General features: G+C 38.0%; 1 protein-coding gene across 3 annotated transcripts in view; it reads left to right on the forward strand.

Annotated features, from left to right (window-relative positions):
- MCM9 (minichromosome maintenance 9 homologous recombination repair factor) overlaps window positions 1-18,317 on the forward strand; it is a 118,510-nt gene that overhangs the window by 11,410 nt on the left and 88,783 nt on the right. For all 3 annotated transcript variants that reach the window (XM_039467525.2, XM_003938617.3, XM_074397565.1), the window contains exons 3-7: window positions 3,933-4,249; window positions 5,982-6,063; window positions 10,276-10,476; window positions 15,413-15,538; window positions 17,074-17,193. In XM_039467525.2, the coding sequence (XP_039323459.1) occupies window positions 3,933-4,249; window positions 5,982-6,063; window positions 10,276-10,476; window positions 15,413-15,538; window positions 17,074-17,193 (846 nt within the window). The remainder of the gene's footprint in view (window positions 1-3,932; window positions 4,250-5,981; window positions 6,064-10,275; window positions 10,477-15,412; window positions 15,539-17,073; window positions 17,194-18,317) is intronic.

The raw sequence follows: 18,317 nt of genomic DNA on the forward strand, positions 1-18,317 counted from the left end.
CAAGCTGGAGTTCACTGGTGCAGTCTCAGCTCATGCAACCTCTGCCTCTCAGATTCAAGCGATTCTCCTGCCTTAGCCTCCCGAGTAGTTGGGATTACAGTTGTGTACCACCACACCCGACTAATATTTTTTTTTGTATTTTTAGTAGAGATAGTGGGGTTTCACCAACGTGGCCAGGCTGGTCTCAAACTCCTGACCTCAGGTGATCCGCCCACCTCAGCCTCCCCAAGTGCTAGTATTACGAGTGTGAGCCACTGTGCCTGGCCCAAGTCTGTATTTTTAACCATTGCATTGCTTCTTAGTGTGGGGATTTTTGAGGAGCAAAATGAAGAGGAGAGCCCTGAGACAAAGGAAGCACTGTATGTGAAAAAGTGCTCAGAAGTCTTGATAAAACAGGAAGCCAGTCACAAAAGGCCCTGTAGTCCAGTCCAGATTTGGTTCCTTATTCTTAGATCTATTGCAAGCCACAGAAGGGTAAAAGCAAAGGAGATTTGGCCTTCATTATGTATTGCTTGGGTTACTCTAGAAGCAATGGGGCACATGGTGTTTAATTCTTCCGTTCTAAGGTGCTATTTACAGTAGGAAACACTATCAAATTAACTATACCTTTTTAGGAATAAAACTACAATTAAATTACACATAGTTTTGTTTTTGAACCAAAATTTGTTTTTAAGCCAAAAATAACAATGTCTTCTACACAGTTTATATTATGTAAGAATTCATTCATGTATTACTTCAGCACATTGAAAATCCAAAGACTTTTCTAAATTGTGCTAGGCAGTCTTTAGTCTTATTGGTCATTCTTCAGTTATGCATAACATCAGAGTAACACCACATTTTCTGTAATGTGGTTCTCAAGTTGTTTTTCTTGTTTTAATATATTAACTGTATAATTTAAACTGAACAATCAGTTTGCATCTGAAGCAGAACTGAGATAAGGGAACTAGAAATGTGAGGCAGAAATGATATTTCTTTGGGACCAAGGAAGAGAGAATGAATATTTCAAAAACCCAAGGAATTACTGTTAAAGTAAGTTTTATTAACCTATTTTTTTTCTCCTTTTTACCATCCTTATCTTCTTAGAAGTAATTGTTCGTACATTCTGTTTGTATTTTGAGAATCAGATTGGGTTATTTATCATATTTTCCACTCGAGTATCCTTCTGTATATGTACAATAGAGTGCACTTAGTTACAGCACATATAAAAATAAAATTTTTTTAATAACCATGTGACCCAGCAATTCTATTCTATAAGTGTATGCCCAAGATAATTGAAAACAGTTCAAACAAGTATTTGCATACAAATGTTTGTAGTAGCATTATTCATAATAGCCAAAAAGTGGAAACAACCTAAATGTCCATTAACTAATAAATGAATAAACAAAATATGATATATCTTAACAGTGGAATATTAGCCATAAAAAGGAATGAAGTACTGTTTATGTTACCACATGAATGAATCTTGAAAACGTTCTAAGTGAATGAAGCCAGATTTAAAAGACCACATGTTGTATGATTTCGTTCAGATATCCCTGACTTATAATTTTTTGACTTTATAATGATGTGAAAGTGATTCAGTAGAAACCATGATTTGAGTACTCACAAATTATTGTTTGTCACTTTTAGTGTAATATTCAATAAATAATATGATATATTGAACACTTAATTATAAAATAGGCTTTGTGTTAGATGATTTTGCCCAACTGTAGGCTAATATTAGTATTCTGAGTACATTCAAGGTAGGCTAGGTTGGCTAAGCTATGATGCTCAGCGGGTTAGGTGTACTAAATGCACTTTCAACTTACAACATTTTCAATTTACGATGGGTTTATTGAGATGTAACCGCGTTGTAAGTAATGAAGTATCTACATGTGAAATTTCCAGAATAGGTAAATTCATGAAGACCAAAGATAGATCAATGGTTGCCAGCAGCTAGGGTTATGGAAGAGTGGGGAGTGACTGCTCCTGGGTATAGGGTTTCTTTTTGAAATTGTGAACATGTTCTGGAATTAGATAGGTGATGATTGTACAATATTGTGAATATACTAATTACCACTGAATTATATACTTCGTAGGGTAAATTTTATGTTATGTGAATTATATCTTATTAAAAAATATTCATCTTTTAAAAAAAGCATTCATGTGGGGGCAAAATAAATGTAACTAAGAATCTACGAGCAGTGTTAAGATGTATTACCATAATATATATTCCAGTTAAGCCCAGGTAAACAAGAGAGCTAGACCTCTGGGCTGTTTCTTGTTTTTTAACATTCTGGAATATGAACCAAAAGCATGACTCCCTTAATGGCAAAATGTGATGCAATCTGAATTAATGTGAATAATGAATACGTTCATTAGAAAATGGGCAAGTCTGTCTTGGAAGCATAGAGAAAGTAGTCATGGGACAAATGTTGGTAATGGCCACCTTGTTTGTCTATACAGTCTACAGTGTATGGAGAGAGAGTTTCAGCCAACCAGTGGGGAAAATTCAAGTCTATCTGTAGACTTGTAACCTGTAACAGTAGGTTAACATAGCCTGGGACCTTAAACATTCAGTTACTCTAATTTGCTTTTTACCCTCATAATTCCTAAACTACCTTCTGATTGGCTTTCCGAATAGATGTATCAACCAGGAGAAAATATGCCGACCACAGAAACTTGAGGTATAATGAGTCCTATTATGTCATTTCTCACGGTCTGGACAATCTGATAGATCGGCCTTCAGTAGACGTACTTACCTAGTTTTTGAACCACTGAATAATGAGGACAAGACAGGAGACTTGAACCAGCATAACGAATGTTACCCCAATAAACCCGTTAGGAATTAGCCTTTAATCATCACAGCTGGCATCTTTCCACCCCAATGGTGTGTTGTAGCCAAACATGAGAAAGAGGGAATTTCCACATAAGATATTTTCCCTCCCCTCCCCTCTCCTCTTATCTTCTCTTTCTCTCTTTCTCCTTCCTCCCTCCCTCCCTCCATCCTTCCTTCCCTCCCTCTTTCTCTCTCTCTCTCTCTTTTTTTTTTTTTTGGCAGGGTCTCGCTCTATTGCCCAAACTGGCGTTCAGTGACATGACCATGGTTACTGCAGCCTTGACCCCCGGGGTTCAAGAGATCCTCCCACCTCAGTCCCACCAAGTTGCTGAGACTATAGGCATGCTCCTCCATGCCCAGCTTATTTTTAAATTTTTTGTGGGGATGGGGTCCCACTATGTTGCCCAGGCTACTCTTAAACTCCTGGGCCCCAGCGATTCTCCTACCTCTGCCTCCCAAGTATGAGCCATGGTGCCCAGACTGAGTCAGGATTTTCTTTGGCATTTTGCACCTTTTCTGTTGTCTGTTTTTTGAAAAACACAAGGCATTTAAAGGATAAGGTGATGTTGTGGGTAAACCACTAGGTAAGTCAGGGCTCCAAACCACTATCATATTTATGTATTAATAAATGCTGAGTCTGACTAAAAAAAGTAACTTTCTAGTGTTGTGGAACTATTTGGTCATCATGCTACCATCTCTTTATCAGCTTGCTTCGTGGTTTACTAAAGAGTCATCAGTTAATTTTATGTGTGGCAAGCAGCAATATGTTCTTTGTTAAATGCCATTACAATTATATACTTTAGATCCTACTGAGAGCCCTCTTGTGAAAATAAGTCCTTTTTAAAATCTTGGTTATTATAGCATCTGGCTGCATGCATTAAAACAGTCTACTCATTGTGCAGGGTCTGGATTAAAAAAACGTCTACCGGTAATTGTTATTTGAAATAATTCTTTTCTCAGTAGAGTTGATGATCTGATTTTTTCTTAGTAAAATGCAATCATTTTTTCCCCTGAAGTTAAAATTAATCTTTCAGGAAATAGGAGAAGAATATATCCCTCAGAGTAAAATCTCAAGATTTAAAGTTGATGCTGTTTTTTTTGTTTGTTTCTCCATCAGGTTTACCTGTCTGTCCTGAGCTGGTGAGGGAACACATACCTAAAACCAAGGATGTGGGACACTTTTTATCTGTCACTGGGACAGTGATTCGAACAAGTCTGGTGAAGGTTCTGGAGTTTGAGCGGGATTACATGTGTAACAAATGCAAGTATGTATTTGTGGTCAAGGCTGACTTTGAGCAGTATTACACCTTTTGCCGGCCATCCTCATGTCCCAGCTTGGAGAGCTGTGATTCCTCTAAATTCACGTGCCTCTCAGATTTGTCTTCATCTCCAGCCAGGTGTAGAGATTACCAGGAAATCAAAATTCAGGAACAGGTAAATGATTACATAAATGAGATAAATAACAAATTTGAAGAAATGTTTTTCAGCTATGGGCACATTGGTGGGATTAGGAAACAGAATGGATACAAATGGACTTGTGTTATCACTTTGTAGAAGATCAAACTTGAAACTGTTCCACATTTATCTGAATATAGTCTTTAGAAGCCATGCAGTCATCATCCTTTTTAGGTAGAGTATTGACAAGAAAGTTGTGAAATGACTTAATTATGTTAAAATTAAAGACATGAATATTTAAGAAGTCTACCCTAGCTGTTCTTAACTGAAGAACAGAAGAAAATTAATGTTCTTAACAAAGGGTAGGAGATTAATTAATGCTTAAATGGTTAAACATTAGAGTGTCCAGGCATGGCGGCTTGTGCTTATAATTGCAGCTAGTCAGGAAACTGAGGGAGGAAGATCATGTGAGCTCAGGATCATAGGTGACAGTGATCTATGGATTGTGCCTCTGCACTCCAGCTTGGTTGACAGAACGATAACTTGTCTCTAAAAAAAATAAAAAATAAAAATAAAAATCACAGTGGAGTGCATGGGATTTGGAGTTTGAATCCAGTGTTATTTGCTGTGCTAAATGAAATATTTGTAAACACTCTTAAACAAATAAGGGTGAGCCTGATTTTCATTTGCTTGCAGCTTGAACACAAAGGTTTATTCTTACCTAAAATAAGTAAGAGATAGGCAGTTCAAGACTAGTTCATTGTTGAGAACTCAGACTCTATTTTTCTATTCAACCATTCTTTTATTTATTTATTTATTTTTGAGAAGGAGTTTCACTCTTGTTGCCCAGGCTGGAGTACAATGGCATGATCTTGACTCACTACAACCTCTATGTCCTGGGTTCAAGTCATTCTCCTGTCAGCCTTCCGAGTAGCTGGGATTAGAGGCATGTGCCACCATACCTGGCTAATTTTGTGTTTTTAGTAGAGACAGGGTTTCACAACGTTGGTCAGGCTGGTCTCAAACTCCTAACCTCAGGTGATCCACCTGCCTCGGCCTCCCAAAGTGCTGGGATTACAGACATGAGCCACCGCACCTCGCCTCAATCATTCTTAATACATGGCTTCTCTTCTGATGGTTGGCTGTGGGGCCAGGATGCTGGCTACAACTCCATCACATGTGAATTGTAGTCAGAGAACAATAGGCAAAAGTGCCTATCACTTAACCAATTCTTCACTTAAGCAGTCTCCTCACAAATCTCTTGCATTGTCTGCTTATGATATCTCATTGGTCAGAACTCCATCATATGACCATAGTGTTCAATGTTCAAGGGAGCCTGGGAAATACAGTCTTTGTATTAGGCACGTATCCATATGGAATAAAACTAGGGTTCTATTACTAAGAAGTAATCATAGGAACTGGGCAGTTTTTCCCAGGTCTTTTGATTAGCAGTCAGGAAAGAAATACCCCTCTTTTCTAGATAAAGTTAACTTTCTTATTAAATTTAGTATTTGGAACATACATTTACTTTGACCACCTGCAAGGTAGCTTAAATAGATTATATTTAGAGATATTTTCCATGTGGGTGTTTTATTTAGTGAATTCTTAAATTGATAGTAGACATAGTTTTCAAGAAAAATTACTTAAAGCCCCATTATAATTAAATTGTATGATAATACCAGAAAAATGGAAGTAGTAATTACAAGTACTGCTAGACTTCTGGATACTTAACATGTATTTTAGCATACTCAGAATCTGTTTTCTTTGCCAGGTTCAAAGGCTATCTGTTGGAAGTATTCCACGATCTATGAAGGTTATTCTGGAAGATGATTTAGTGGATAGTTGCAAATCTGGTAAGAATTATTTTTTTTAGCTTGTGTAGGAGGTCCTAAAGTATTGATTAGGAAAAGTCACTTTTTATTTTCCCAAGATCACTGGCAAGGGAATGTAGAGGCTTTAATTGCTCACCTTGAGAATAGAAACTGGCATGCAGGTGGGAAGTGATAGCAGGAAGAAAGCTGGGCTAGACTTTTACAACAGCACCTCGTCCAGGTGCTTGTTTTATGGATGAAGAACCTGGCTTGCCTAAGGTTGTAGAGAATTAAGTGGCATAATTGGGACATGAATCCAGAACCACTGATGTCTAATTTAAGGCTCTTTTCAGTGCACTATAGCTTCACAGCAGGAACTTTAAAAAAAATATAGTGATTTAGTGGGCAATTTTATAAAATGAATTAGAGAAGGCCACTCTGTAAATGTTGCTGCATGTCTTATTGGTGTCCAGATGAAAGGAGATCATTCTTCTCTGCTCTGCACTGGTGTCACCATGATAGGAGTCACTGATTTTGGTTTGCTGTCTCCTGAAGGTCCTCAATGTTTTCACTGGCTGATCACCTGACTTGGGAGGGAACCTGAAACCCATACTTAGTGAAGAACTACACATGTTTAGCATGGAGAAGCCTGAGGAAGGACATGACAGCCAACTTTCAATAGTTAGAAGACTGTCACATAGAAATAGAATTGTAATTACAGAAGATACTATTGGGTTTCAGTGGGATAGGCCACAAGGAGGTAGATTTTGACTTAATTCCTAATATTTAGAGGTGTCTAACATGGGCCTTGGATGGTGATGAGTTCTTTTTCTCATAGACAGCCTAGCACAGCATATACAGTACATTGGTAGGGATTTAGGCCTAACAGTGGCAGTTGATCTCAGTAATCTGTAATGTTCCAAGCAATTTAAAGACGTTCTGAGCTTCAGAACTGTTCTGGAAATCTGAGAGCTCCAAAAGCCTGATTGTTCCAGTGTCATTCTGAGTTTATGCTTTACTCTTTAGGCCAACCAGTCTAGTCCTAAGGTCTCCTTTGTCACTCTCAACTCATCATGTTCCCTCTCCTCACTGGGGAGACTAAGAAGAACTCAAAAGTATTTCCAGAAGGGTGAGGCTTTAGTCATTTTGGGCTGTATGTTAGTCCATTCATGTGTTGTTATAAAGAAATACCTGAAACTGGTTGATTTATAAAGAAAAGAAGTTTAATTGGCTCACAGTTCCACAGGCTGTATAGGAATGGTGCAGACATAGGCTCAGCTTCTTTTTGAGGCCTGATGAAGTTTACAATCAAGGCAGAAGGGAGATGGGGAGCAGTCACATCACACGATGAAAGCAGGGAGCAAGGGTGGGGAGGGAGGAGGTGCCACACACATTTAAATGAATGGAGCTCATGTGAACTCAGAGAGCTCCTTTATCACCAAAAGGATGGCCCAAGCCATTCATGAGGGATCTACCTGCATGATCCAAACACCTCCTACCAGGCCTCACCTCCAATACTAGGGATTATATCTCAACATGAGATTTGAGTGGTGACAAATATCCAAACTGTATCAGGCTGCTATAACAAATTACCTTAGACTGGGTGGCTTTAGCAACAAACATTTATTTCTCAACAGTTTTGGAGGCTGGAAGTTGGAGATCAGGGTGCCAGTGTGTTTGGATTCTGGTGAGGGACCTCTTCTAGGTTGCAGATAACTGACTTAACGTATAGTTGTCTACATAGTACACTAATGAGATAACAGCTTTGATTATGGATTGCCTGCTAGGCAACCCCAAAATATGTCAAAATACCTTGCCCATATAGGACTAGATATTAACCTAAATATGTAGTATCTATCTCAGCAAAGCAGCTCTTATATAAGCTCAACCTGAACATGTAAATATCCTTCAAACGAGAATAAGATCTTTTCATGTAGTTCATCTAAACTGAATGCTTTCTGTTCTGGAAACAAGTCTTAATTTGTTTTTCTTTCAAATGTCATCAATAATGAAGGATGGATAGAGGCAATCTACCAATAGCTATTTTTTTCACGTATCCATGGCTATAAACCTCTGTGGGAATCAAAAGACATAAATAGTATGTAATCCTTGCCATTCAGGAATTTACGATCTAGTTAGGAACCCCACTTCGGCATGTGCAAAGTAATGAAGTTGGAGGTTGTGTGCTGGTAAATGTCACTGCCACAGGAGATCCGAGAGATGGGTCTGACTGAGAATGGCTACAGTATAAAGATGCTGCAGATGATGTAGAGACACAAAGAGACTGGATTGTAGAAAAGTAAGAATTTCAGCTTCCTGAAAATGACATTGCTTATAACATTACTTTTGAAAGATACAGAAGTTTACGATGAATATGTGTTGCCTTGGACTATCATGTGTATCTCACAATTGTTCTGGTGTTTATATGAATCTGCCATTCAGTAAATATTTGAGTAAATGAAAACATGTATATATTGAAGGGCTTTTAAATGTATTAATTACCTTACAAATGTAAAGTAGGTTTAGTATAAAAATAGCTAATATTTATTGAGTACTTACTGTGTTCTAGGTATTGCATAAAGTAATTTATATAGATTATCTGATCTGATTCTCACTGTAGTACTATGATGTAAATACAGTCATTCACATTTTGTAGGTGATGAAACAGGCTTAGGAAAGGTAGGTAATTTGCCCAAGGTCACATAGTCCTGTGAGCAGTGGAGCTGGGATTTAAATCCAAATCTGATGAGGTCAGTACTCTTGGCCATGCTTCAGTGCTCTCTATGTTCCACATAATCACCGCTTATCAACATTAGATTATTACTTATGGGTCATATATCTAAAAGTTAAGTTCTTCATTTTACTAGTTTAGAAACAACCTAAACATAATCCATTAAAATGACCATAATAGAGAATTGTTCCATGTGCTCATGTAAAGTTGTCCCCAATTATTTTTATCTGGAAATTTGGGGTCAGACAATATAGTAAATGATTATCATTCCTGTTTGGGTTTAAAAATGATTAAGTAGTGGCTTAGGAAAGATCTTGGAAACTGTAAAGCACTTACTTAATGTGTTTGTAACCATTTAGTATGAAGTTGCCTTTAGCTAGAAATGTGCCTTCTATTCTGTGAATTGGCACCACCAGTTCCATGCATTTAGCATTTTCCTTTAGGAAATCAAAAGCTCTGCAGATTACACATTGAAATTTAGAGAGTGAAAGGCATTTTTCGTCAGCACATACCATATAATTGGCACAAAGGCTTGCAAATGAAGAATTGCCTGTTAGTTCCGAGACAGTGTTTATTATGCACAATATAAATACCAAGACTGAGGTTCGGGCACGTCCAACACCCTACATTCAGCAACATTAAAATTTGGGAGGACCAGGATTATGATTTTTTTCATCTTTGTTTTTAACCCCCTTTCTCCAGTACCAAAATATCGAATGGCAAACATTTGTATATAACTGATGCATTGCATTGTATATCATAATAAGCACAGATGGCAATGTTTGGCAAGTGTGCCTATAAACTACCCAGGGCCTCTTAGGAAAATCTATGAAAGTTGCCTCTGCCTACCAGGAATGGTGGGAGGGTTTCCTCAGGTGGAAGAGAACCATCAAGTATCAAGCAGGATTGTATCTTGCGCTTTTATATTTTGTGGGAAGGAACTTTGAAGTAGAGCAGTTATTTATTCATTTCTTAGTTTGTTGTTTCTTTGGTTCAATAAAAAAGATGGAGGGCATTGAGTAAAATATTAACAAATGAGTTAGGTAAAAATGAACATGTAAGAAACTCAAACTACCTGCCAGTAATCACAAGGTTGTCTCTTTTCCTGACTCCAAATTACAGTTTAACTTTCTGGCTGCAATTCCCACATCTCTTCTGTAAATGAGAGCTAAATGGTTAGAGACTTGTGTGGATGAACATTTCACCCAATATAACTGATGAATGAATCATCCAGTAAACTATTTTCCCAGTGAAGGGTAATAATTTGGTATGATTATCATGTAGCAGGTTATTAAAAATAGGAAATACTGACTTCAGCTTTCCACTGTGCAGATACAAATGACTGTTGGGGAATCAAGAATCTGGGGTGTTATTCTGCCGCTAAATTGTTTTCTGGATGAGTGTACATACTGTAAACCCTAGTTAGGTAGTGGTTTCTTTCTAATTTCTGGTCCTTTGTTATGTTGAGTCTGTGTTCAGCATGCAGGATGCTACTCCTAGACTCACTTGGTGCTTTTTCCTAGGTGATGACCTTACTATTTATGGGGTTGTAATGCAACGGTGGAAGCCCTTTCAGCAAGATGTGCGCTGTGAAGTGGAGATAGTCCTGAAAGCAAATTATATCCAAGTAAATAATGAGCAGTCCTCAGGGGTCATCATGGATGAGGAGGTCCGAAAGGAATTTGAAGGTTTTTGGGACTACTATAAGACCGATCCCTTTTCAGGTTTGTGTTTAAGGGTATACAACTGATTATTACTAATGGTATTACATTCAGTGGTTAAATATGATGTCTGTGATTTGACAGCCTTATATGCTGTATAACTCAGTGGCTGAGTTTAAAGGGTAGCATTAGTCATACCTCTAGCCATAGTCTCCCTTTGAATCCCTTTTCTGTCATACTCTTCTATTTAGCAATCTGTCTGGAGATATTCCATTTCAAACTATTATTTTAAATACCACATACACTGCCTAGACAATTTCAGAGTTTCCTATCATATCCATTAAAAATATAGTTCTTTAAAAAGGCAAAACTCATCCTATTATGAAACCTCATCCCATTAAAGTTGTTGTTTCTCTTTGATGTATTTTCAGTAGTAAAGGTAACTTTACACTATTCTGGCTGAAGATTTTAAAATAGGGAATAACTATGAGAGATAGAAGATGCACACAATAAGCTTTGTCATCACAAACAAAAATTTTTACTGTGACATTCATGTGTAATTACATAGACTAAAACATCACAGCCACTGGGTTTGTAGTGTATTTTACTGAAAAATCCCAAGTGTATAAAGCGCCAATTAAATCTTCAAGTGCCTGTTTTCATTTCTCCATGGTGACATCTTCTGAGAAAAATAAACTGAAGCCAGTAGTAGACATTTCTAATAACACTGCCCTCAAATCTAAGAGATATTGATTACTTTATTCTTAAATCACCTGCTGAATGAGATAGATAATTATTTTTAAAAATAAGGCTTCCTGGCTGGGTACGGTGGCTCAAGCCTGTAATCCCAGCACTTTGGGAGGCCGAGGCGGGTGGATCACGAGGTCAAGAGATCGAGACCATCCTGGTCAATATGGTGAAACCCCATCTCTACTAAAAATACAAAAAAGTAGCTGGGCATGGTGGCACATGCCTATAATCCGAGCTGCTCAGGAGGCTGAGGCAGGAGAATTGCCTAAACCCAGGAGGCGGAGGTTGCGGTGAGCCGAGATCGCGCCATTGCACTCCAGCCTGGGTAACAAGAGCGAAACTCCGTCTCAAAAAAAATAATAATAAAATAAATAAATAAATAAGGCTTCTGGCTGGGCGTGGTGGCTCATGCCTGTAATCCCAGCACTTGGGGAGGCCAAGATGGTTGGGTCACTTGAGGTCAGGAGTTTGAGACCAGCCTGGCCAACATGGTAAAACCCAGCCTCTCCCAAAAATACAAAAATTAGCCGGGTGTGATGGTGTGTGCCTGTAGGCCCAGCTACTTGTGAGGCTGAGACAGAAGAATCTCTTGAGCCCAGGAAGCAGAGGTTGTAATGAGCTGAGATTGTGCTACTGCATTCCAGCCTGGGTGACAGAGCCAGACTCTGTCTCAAAAAAAAACAAAAACAAAAAAACAATAATAAGCCTTTCATTTGCCTAAATAGGGATGGTTTGCTTTTATTTTATGGGATTTTTGTGTGTGTGTATGTGTAAGAGTATAGCACATTAGTAGTTCCTGATCTTTCTTTTATCTCATCTGTATAGAAAGAAGCAAAAGTTCTCTACATTATAGATTTATTAAGCAAGCACTTTAAGAATCATACATTTTTAAGTGATTTTTTTTTTTTTTTGAGACAGAGTCTTGCTCTGTTGCTAGACTGGAGTGCAGTGGCGCAATTTCGGCTCACTGCAACCTCCACCTCCTGGGTTCAAGTGATTCTTCTGCCTCAGCCTCCCAAGTAGCTGGGCCCACAGGCGTGTGCCACCACACCCAGCTAATTTTTGTATTTTTAGTAGAGACGGGGTTTCACCATGGCCAGGATGGTCTCGATCTCTTGACCTCGTGATCTGTCCGCCTCGGCCTCCCAAAGTGCTGGGATTACAAGCATGAACCACTGCGCCCGGCCGATTTTTTTTTTTTTTTTTAAATAAAATGGCTTTTTTTTTTTTTTTTAAGTAAACAGGGTCTTACTATGTTACTCCTAGGCTCAAGTGATCCTCACACCTCCGCCTCCCAAAGTGCTGGGATTACACTATGCCCAGCCTCAACAGCCTGAAAATCATTTCTTAGGATTTGATCCTTTTAAACATTTGTAACTCTTCCTTGGACCACTGTTATTTATTTATTACAATGTCACAGCTTAGTTCTACCTCTTAATGAAGGGAAGGCCATCATATGGTACTCTAACTAGATCTTCAGATGTACTTTGTGCTGGCAATTAAAGAATCTGTCTTGTTTTAATTAGGCTACTGTTGCATGAGCCATTTATTGGATAAAAGGCAGAAGTAAATATAATAGTCTTGTGAGAAATATAAGTAGGAAGATAGCAAGAAAATGAGGCAATATTTCTTTTGTTAGTATGAATGGATTCTCTTAGTTTCCTATAGACCAGCACCAGTGCACTGTATTCCTCCATTTTGGAGTGTTCACGAGTGTGTTGGAGGGAGGAGAGGTGAAGCTGGGAAGCTGTATCCAGTAGGATGTCTTTATTTTGCTAGTGTAAAGTTGGAGAATGCTTCAATGCTCAGTAATTGGAGGTTGACTTGCTTAAGACCTGACCCTGTGGATACTAGAGAGGATGAACCTAGGGGCCTTATTCTGATCTGCAGTAACCTGAGGGATTCCCTGACTCTGGTGTTTAGATGTTAGAAACCCAGATGTAGGGGTTGGAGTGTTTTGGGCCATCTGAGCCTACTTTGTGGGTGACTGACTTAAGTCTGAGATTACTTGAGGGCCTACTAAGTTCTCTTCATTGAGATAACTGAGAGCCACACAGGAGTAGATGACTAGGCCTTTGCCACACTGTTGACATGGTCTAGAACTAGAAATTTGGGAGGGAGGTGAAGATGGGGGTAGTATTGTGCTAATGCATTTTCTTCCATGATACAGCCATGCGAGCATCTTCTGCCATGATCCATGGAATCAAGCTTTTCAACTTAGACAACAAATTTAGGACAATGGCCCTTCCTTTTTGCTTCTCTCTGGGACCCCAGTCCTACCTTCATAGTCTTTTGTATTGACTACAGTGTGAGGAAATTTTGAGATCAGAAAGATACACAAGTTAACAGTTACAGTTAAGTAGTTCCCACTTTATGCCAGTTATTTATGTGTTGTACACTTATTCACTCCCTTGATCCTCAACAATGCTATGTTGATACCATTATAATCCCAATTTTACAGATAAGAAATGGAGGCAAAGGTTAAGAAACTTGCCCAAGGTCAAGACAGCTGATAATTAATAGCTCTGGGATTTGAATCCAAACATGACACCAGAACTTGTGCTCTTACCATAGGGATATGCTTCCCATCAGCATGTTACTCAGTAAAACTGGCTCTAAGTTTTGGCTTATGTAACTCTCAGATCAATTTGCCTACTCTTGAACCTGTTTGTTGGAGCTATTTCTTTTTCCTTCCATGTGTAATCACTAGATTCCAGTCAGTTTACTTACCTGCTGTCAAGTCTTCTTATCTGCTTGGATTCCTGACCTTTTCTCTAGGCTTTCTACCTCCAAACACGGGAGAATTCCTTCTGGCAAGCAATGAACTTCCTGAATTTACTAAATTGGGTTTCTTTTTTACTAAAAGATTTTCTAACTTCACCATTTCTGCCATCCCAGGCTACATCATCATAGATTAGTTGCTGCTGAATCAGTTTTGATTCATTACAAAAAAGTAGCCTTTGTGTATAGGGCTGTAAGTCGTGAAACGGCTCAGGAATGACTTGTTGGAATTCTGTAGGTTGATTAGGCCAATGACTGATTGAAATACCTGCTTTATTCGTGGATGAGATAGGCAAATTCACAGATTTGGTGCATTGGTATTTCTGAAAACAGAACCCCAAATAGTGATATTCTTTTATTTAAAGCACATGATCAGAAGAATTCAAGATCTCATGCTTATACTGCTAGGGTTGTGATATGCAGTGATTTTCTTAATGCCTTGATGGCCCTGTTACTTTGTCCCAGATAAAACAGAATGTACTATAAAAATTAGATTTTATAATTCCAGCACTTCGGGAGGCCAAGGTGGGCAAATCACCTGAGGTCAGGAGTTTGAGACCAGCCTAGTCAATATCGTGAAACCCCATCTCTACTAAAAATGTAAAAATTAGCTGGTAGTGATACATGCCTATAATCCCAGCTACTCAGGAGGCTGAGGCAAGAGAATTGCTTCAACCCAGGAGGCAGGGGTTGCAGTGAGTCAAGATTGCACCACTGCACTCCAGCCTGGGCAACAGAGTGAGACTCCATCTCAAAACAAAACAAAACAAAACAAAGCAACACCATTTACCAAACTGCTCGGAGCAAATGCTGAGTTGACTTGAAGGTTGGATTTTTACTTTTCTTCTTACATCTTTGGAGAAGCTTCATGAGCTCCAGCTACCTCTATATTTAAAGATTACTGACTTGTATGATCTGATTCATTATTTCTGAGGTTTAACACCTTTTATTTAGGCAGTGGAGTAATTTTACTGAAATTATCACATAGAAAGTACATACAGTGGCTCATACCACTCGTAAGTGCTCGGTGGTAATCCCAGCACTTTGGAAGGCCGATACGAAAGGATCATTTGATCCCAGGAGTGTGAGCCCACATTGCTCCAGAAAAAAAAAAAATTTGCTGGACGTGGTGCTGCACACTTGTAGTCCCAGCTACTCTGCAGGCTGAGGCAAGAGGATTGCTTGAGCCTAGGAGTTTGAGGCTGCAATAAGCTATGATCACGCCACTGCACTCCAGCCTAGGTGACTGAGTTGAGACACTGTCTCAAAAAAAAGGACCTTTTGAATCAAAGCAAAGTTATTTCCTCCCTTAATCCTGTTAGTCATTTGGAATTGGACCTCTTGATCATTTCACATAAGAGTATATTTAAATGAGGATGGTCAGATAGGAAAGGAAGGGAAATTTCAGTTGGAGTTTCTTGAGAATTATTGCTGACTTGTGATCTTTCTGCTTTTTCCTTTTTCCTAGGAAGGAATGTAATATTGGCTAGCTTGTGCCCTCAAGTGTTTGGAATGTATCTAGTAAAGCTTGCTGTGGCCATGGTGTTGGCTGGTGGGATTCAAAGGACTGATGCTACAGGAACACGGGTCAGAGGTTAGTACCTGTTTAGAAATTCTAAGTAATAATGCAAGGAGAGAAGCTAGAACTTTTTCTTTGCTGAATAAAAACTGCTTGTTGGACTTTATTTTCCCATTATAATCTTATAAAGCTGATAACTGCATATCTCTTACATAGTCTAGCATCTATATATTAGAAGCTACTTTCTAGAGTTCTACAAAGACTGAAACAAGTTAGATTTTTCAATGGCATACACATTTGCTGTAGCTTATAAGGATGCCACAAAATAAAATCCTTGTTTCTATTACTGTATATTTTGTTGGATCTCCGGTCTGCTTTCAAAAGGAAAAAGATTAGAAATAGTGCATTTTAATGTCTCCAGTCAGTGTCTCTCCATCTGTGGCTGTCACTGTGTTTCTCTTAGACTGCTGCTCTCAGTCATCTGCCTGCTGATTCCCCTTCTGCTGGTAGATAGCAAATGTGCCATCTGCCATGGGGTGCTGCTGCAGGTCACACCTTCAAGAAAAGATTACTCTTAAGTGTATAATTATGTCCAGATGGCAGAAAGCTCTTTTGCAGCTAACACACTTAACCAGAGTCTGGCATACGGGTTATTATGGCCCCGTATATGGGCCATAATAACCAAAAATTAAACCAAAAGACTAGAAGGACATTATTATAAATCAGGCTGTTAGTAGGGACTTGAAAACCATATAGAAAACCATATAGCATAGTAAGTATAAGGTATACTTACATGTTTTGATCACCTGTTTTGAAAGGCACTCTGCCAAATGTTGAGCTTAAATAGGGGTTTCCTATTAATTTATTTAGGAAACACCTGAGTATTGCTGAAGAAACTTGTTTGGTCAGTGAAATCATATGAACCACAGGATATGCATATGTTATTTATGTTACATTTGTGAAACGAGTACTTATTTTAAGATATGTATTTCACTAAGTTACTAAAATTTTCATAAATGAAAAGGTCTTCACTTAACTGTTGGAATTATAAGTAATTTGCTTATAAAATTCCTAATACTTCTAAATGCTGAAATAAAAATAGAATAAAATACTTCTATGACTTGTATGCAAACATTTAATCATAGTAGTTGGATGTTTTAAAATACAGTAATCAGAAACTTTATAAGCCAAAAATTTTTTGTTTTTGTAGAGACAGAGTCTTACCAGTCTCACATTCCTGGGCTCAAGTGACCCTCTTGCCTTGGCCTCCCAAATGCTGGGATTACAGGTGTGAGTCACTGCACCTGGCCTCAGATATTTTTAAAAATGTTAAACATAGGGCTGAACACCTGGAAATGGTACATAATTTATTAATAGAATTTAGATGTTCTGTCACATTTAGTAATCAATTAGGGACTGTTATATTTATGACAGCTAACTTTTCTAAAGATTTTCTAGTTAAATCCTTTCTCAAACGACCGTATGTAAAAGTACAAAGTAAAAACACTATATGAAATTTGTTGGCCTTCCAGATGGATCATTTTTTAATTATTCTTATTCATGGGTCCATTTATGGAACTCTAAAACTTCACATATTTGCTTTTTCCTAGGTGAATCTCATCTTTTATTGGTTGGGGATCCTGGCACAGGAAAATCTCAATTCCTCAAATATGCAGCAAAGATTACACCAAGATCTGTGCTGACCACAGGAATTGGATCTACTAGTGCAGGTATTCTATGTGACAATTTCAAGTATTTAACTAATTACTTCAGAAGTTAATACAATGGTTTTTTTCTAATGAAAAACTACCTGTAATGGAATAAATTTCAAGCTAATTTTTGAGTTACTGCTAAAAATGGAAGGAAATATGCAATATTATTTTGGTAGCTCTAAGAAAATATCTTGAGAGCTCCACCTTCACTTTGCATCTTCATTTTGAACAATCCTATTCATAGTTTTCTCATTCTCTAGTGATTACCTTCATAATTTTATGCAGGAAAAAGTCCGTATCATCTGGCATTTAATAAGACCCAGCAACCAGAATGTTAAACTAAAGATGGGGATATTTACTTTACCAAATATGGCATAGAGCTTAAGGCATTTTCATGCTCATAAATCTGATAGGGAACAGTAGCTCCTACTGAAATTTCTTAGGGAGAGAATGTTTATTAGTATTTGGAAAATATACTTCCATCATTGCAATGTAGAGCTTCATTCTTAAGTTGTAATGATTCTTTAGCCAAGTACATTTAAAAGCCTTTGCTGATAGAATGTAAAGATTTGATTATAAATAAAGTGACCTCGGGAATTTAGAAAAAAATTATTTTGAAAAATGTTTGATGCTATTTTGTATTTTTATAGTTTTGATTGGGTAATGCTTCTGCTCTTCTAAAAACAGACCCTTGGCTTCACACCTTTTAAAAATGTTTGCCACTTGTTAAGGGAATCAGATAACTTCCATTGGCCTAATGAATGCTCAAATTTCTAATGAGAAACTTACTTTAGAATTTATCATACAACAGAAAATGGCCCATTAATGGTCCTATATAAGTGGGAAACTATTGTTAAGTAGGTCTCAGGTTTTGAAATATAACTGAATAGTGTATTAACCATCGACAAGAATGGATTTTTGGAATTGAAAAAGAGTAGACAAACTTCAGGATAGTGGAAGGGGAAGTTGGCAGGAATATATAAAGAACATTTGTCATGCATTTTAAATCCATATGACCCAGCGTTCTAGAGTTCTGTATAAAATGACACCAACAACAAATAAAGATGCTTCCCCAAGTAATTATGCAGAATGTTTCCTAAGTAATTATGTAGAGTGTCAAGAAATGAGTCCAAGCTATCTAG

This window comes from Saimiri boliviensis, chromosome 4 (assembly GCF_048565385.1).
Source record: "Saimiri boliviensis isolate mSaiBol1 chromosome 4, mSaiBol1.pri, whole genome shotgun sequence".
Taxonomy (NCBI): domain Eukaryota; kingdom Metazoa; phylum Chordata; class Mammalia; order Primates; family Cebidae; genus Saimiri; species Saimiri boliviensis.